Below are 2,996 nucleotides of genomic sequence, written 5' to 3'. Positions count from 1 at the left end.
GAATGACAGAGAAAATGTTGAAGTGAGAGAGGAAAGAGAAAGGGTTGAGAGAAATGAGAGATGTGAGTAAGGAGTTTTTTTTAGTTTTGAGAATGAAAATTATTAAAATACCCTTAATCTTAAAACTTAGAATCCATAATATATAAGAGTATTTTTGTCTACTAAAACTCGATACACATTGCTAAAATTTACCAACTGAAAAACAGGCGTTGTTAGCAAATCCCATATATATATATATATATATATATATATATATATATATATATATATATATATATATATATATATATATATATATATATAATAATAATAATAATAATAATAATTTGTTCGGTTAACGTGAAGAAAGTAATCTCATTCCAAGTTTGTTTTAAGTTTAGAAAATGTTGAACCAATAAAACCAATAATGAGACATAGAATTTAGATTTAATCGGTATTAAATGCCATTGATTAAAGCAAGAGAAAAAAATTAACTCAAAAATACTAAATATGTATGATACTATGCTAAACTTAAGCATTGAAAACAATAATCCTTAATTAGGTGTGTAAATTGAATGGACAGGAGTGCTATTCTCCAACTATAAATCCCTCCCTAGGGCTCAATGATTTCTCATCCTGGTGTGCAATATAGTACAACGAACATAGTACAAGGAACCGAGAAGAAAAGATAAGCTTTGTCTTTGGTTTCAAATACAAAAGATGGAACTTTTTGCAAAACTCTTCTCGGCGTTGGTTCTGTGGGTAGTTGTAATGGCACACCAGGTAGTTGCACTAAACTTATTGAATGAAAATCTAATTATCGGCAAGGAAACAGTACCCACAGGAAAGATTCTAATCAATAAGGTATGCACAAAGTCCCAAACCAGAGACCTCTGCATTGAGGTCCTCTCATCGGATCCAGTAATTAGTCCTACTGCTAATCTCAAAGACTTGGCAATCCTTTCCCTTAGGGTTGCTGCCACAAACGCCTCCGGCATCCTCAGCGATGCCAAAATTCTCATTGATGACGTCAACCTAGACCCTGATGTCCAACAAGGTTTGGCTGATTGCAAGGAGAACATTTTGGATGCAGAGAGCCAGCTAGAGGACACCATTGCCTCCTTGATGATTGGTTTGGAATCTGAAGCACAACGTTGGCTCAAAGCTGCCTTGGCTGCCATCGACACTTGCGATGCCTCTATCCCCGGAGATGATGACATTCTCTCTGTTGAGAGCACAGTCTTCCGCAAGCTCTGCAACATTGCCATCACCGTCACCAAGCTCTTCGTTAATTCAAATAGGTTATAAAATCCTTCGGCATTGTGGATCCATCCATATTTTGCTGTGTGTATCTTTTCTTCATCATGTCCTTGTCGATCTCAATTCCATCATTATATGATTATATTCCTACTGCACTGTTGTCCGAGGTTTTTATTTATCTTGTTTTCTGTTAAATCAGAAAATAAGGACTCGGACAAATATAAGTAGTGGTTTAGAAATTACATAAATTATGTAATGATAGGTCCTTCATTCAATTTTTCTTTGGAAGATCTTGATTGACAATTAATTAGATAAGGGTACAACCCTCTTCTTTTATATTATATAATCATCTTTCTATCAATTTTTGCTTCAAAAATTTAAATTATATTTTTATTAATTGTTTTATTGTAATAATTTGATATCTTTCTCATTCCTTTTATGTATCAGTAAAGAGATTATGCTATTGGAAAAATACCCATATACTATATTAATTCACCCTAAAAAAATTATTCATCTAAGCAAATTATATTAGTTCTTATAATAACTAATATGGCATATTTTTTAGGTGGGGATATTACATCAATTATTATAATAATGGATATTATATATTTCATTAAAACTACAGATAACATCAATTCTTGTAATAATTAATGTAGTATGTCTTTCATGTGAAAGATACCATATCAGTTCTTTCAAAAATGGATATTATATGTGAGTTTTTTTGTAATGAAACTTCAATTTTTAGACAAATTCAATCTGTAATTAATCAAAAACAATCTAGCCAGACAGGAAAACAATATATAATGATATACCAAAACATATTAAAAAATAAATAAACTAACACTTCAATAAATTAAAACATAGTAGTATACATTTATTAATTCAAACCAAATGACTATTTAAAAAATATATATTTAGATACAAACAATATTTTTTATTATAAACAAGCTACAAATAATTCATCATAACAAGTTTCATGATAACTTGTTATGACGAATTGTTTATATTATATATATATATATATATATATATATATATATATATATATATATATATATATATATTGTTTTAGCCACTTTTTTCAATTTTTTTTAATTATGTCAATGTCTAATGAATTTTTGTCTCCTAATATTTGAAATATAACAGAATAATAACATATGAAACCTTCGTAAGTAATTTGTATAGTTGATTTAATACATTTTTCCAATAGAATATACCAACAAAGATTATGATCCACATGTTATGCATGATATATAATAACTACATTTGTAACTTCTGCTTTATCTTAATTTATTTGAAAACTATACAAATTGATTAATAGTTCAAGATCTTGTTATAGTTTTAATAGTTTTCACGAAGTTCTAGAAGATTTTAATAGTTTTCACGAGTATTAAAAAAAATTATTATATATTCACAATACATATATACTTTTATTTTTCCTCTTATTTATATGAAAATTTATTATGTGCTTCCTTTATAAGATATTATTTCCTATATCATCAATTAGCTAAGTTGGTTATAATAATTACATTTATTTTTAATTTTCAGTTTTGATATATTAATTGATTTTGACATTGTCTCATAATCCCAAACCTTAAAAAATTAGACTAACTACTATGAATACAGTTTAACTTTAATAATTATCGCTTTGACTAAATTCATATATTTATTAAAATAGAGAATTTAATATATTACATAATTGAGAAATTTTCGAAGATATCAATTTTAATATGCAATAATTTTGAAGGTAACAAAAA

The 2,996-nt window shown here is 27.5% G+C and overlaps 1 protein-coding gene across 1 annotated transcript; it reads left to right on the top strand.

Annotated features, from left to right (window-relative positions):
* The first annotated feature begins 628 nt into the window (after window positions 1–628).
* Window positions 629–1,401, top strand: LOC108327637 (pectinesterase inhibitor). The gene has a single exon (XM_017561324.2). It carries the CDS (start codon window positions 700–702, stop codon window positions 1,285–1,287), a length of 588 nt encoding a protein of 195 aa, XP_017416813.1. The 5' UTR covers window positions 629–699; the 3' UTR covers window positions 1,288–1,401.
* Window positions 1,402–2,996: the final 1,595 nt, after the last annotated feature.

This window comes from Vigna angularis, chromosome 2 (assembly GCF_016808095.1).
Source record: "Vigna angularis cultivar LongXiaoDou No.4 chromosome 2, ASM1680809v1, whole genome shotgun sequence".
Lineage (NCBI taxonomy): Eukaryota > Viridiplantae > Streptophyta > Magnoliopsida > Fabales > Fabaceae > Vigna > Vigna angularis.
Note: the sequence above shows the minus strand (reverse complement) of the source record. Positions and strands in the feature narration are given on the sequence as shown.

Bases quoted from the DNA above. Each gene is read 5' to 3' on its own strand.
- LOC108327637 (XM_017561324.2), top strand. From the start codon at position 700: ATGGAACTTTTTGCAAAACTCTTCTCGGCGTTGGTTCTGTGGGTAGTT.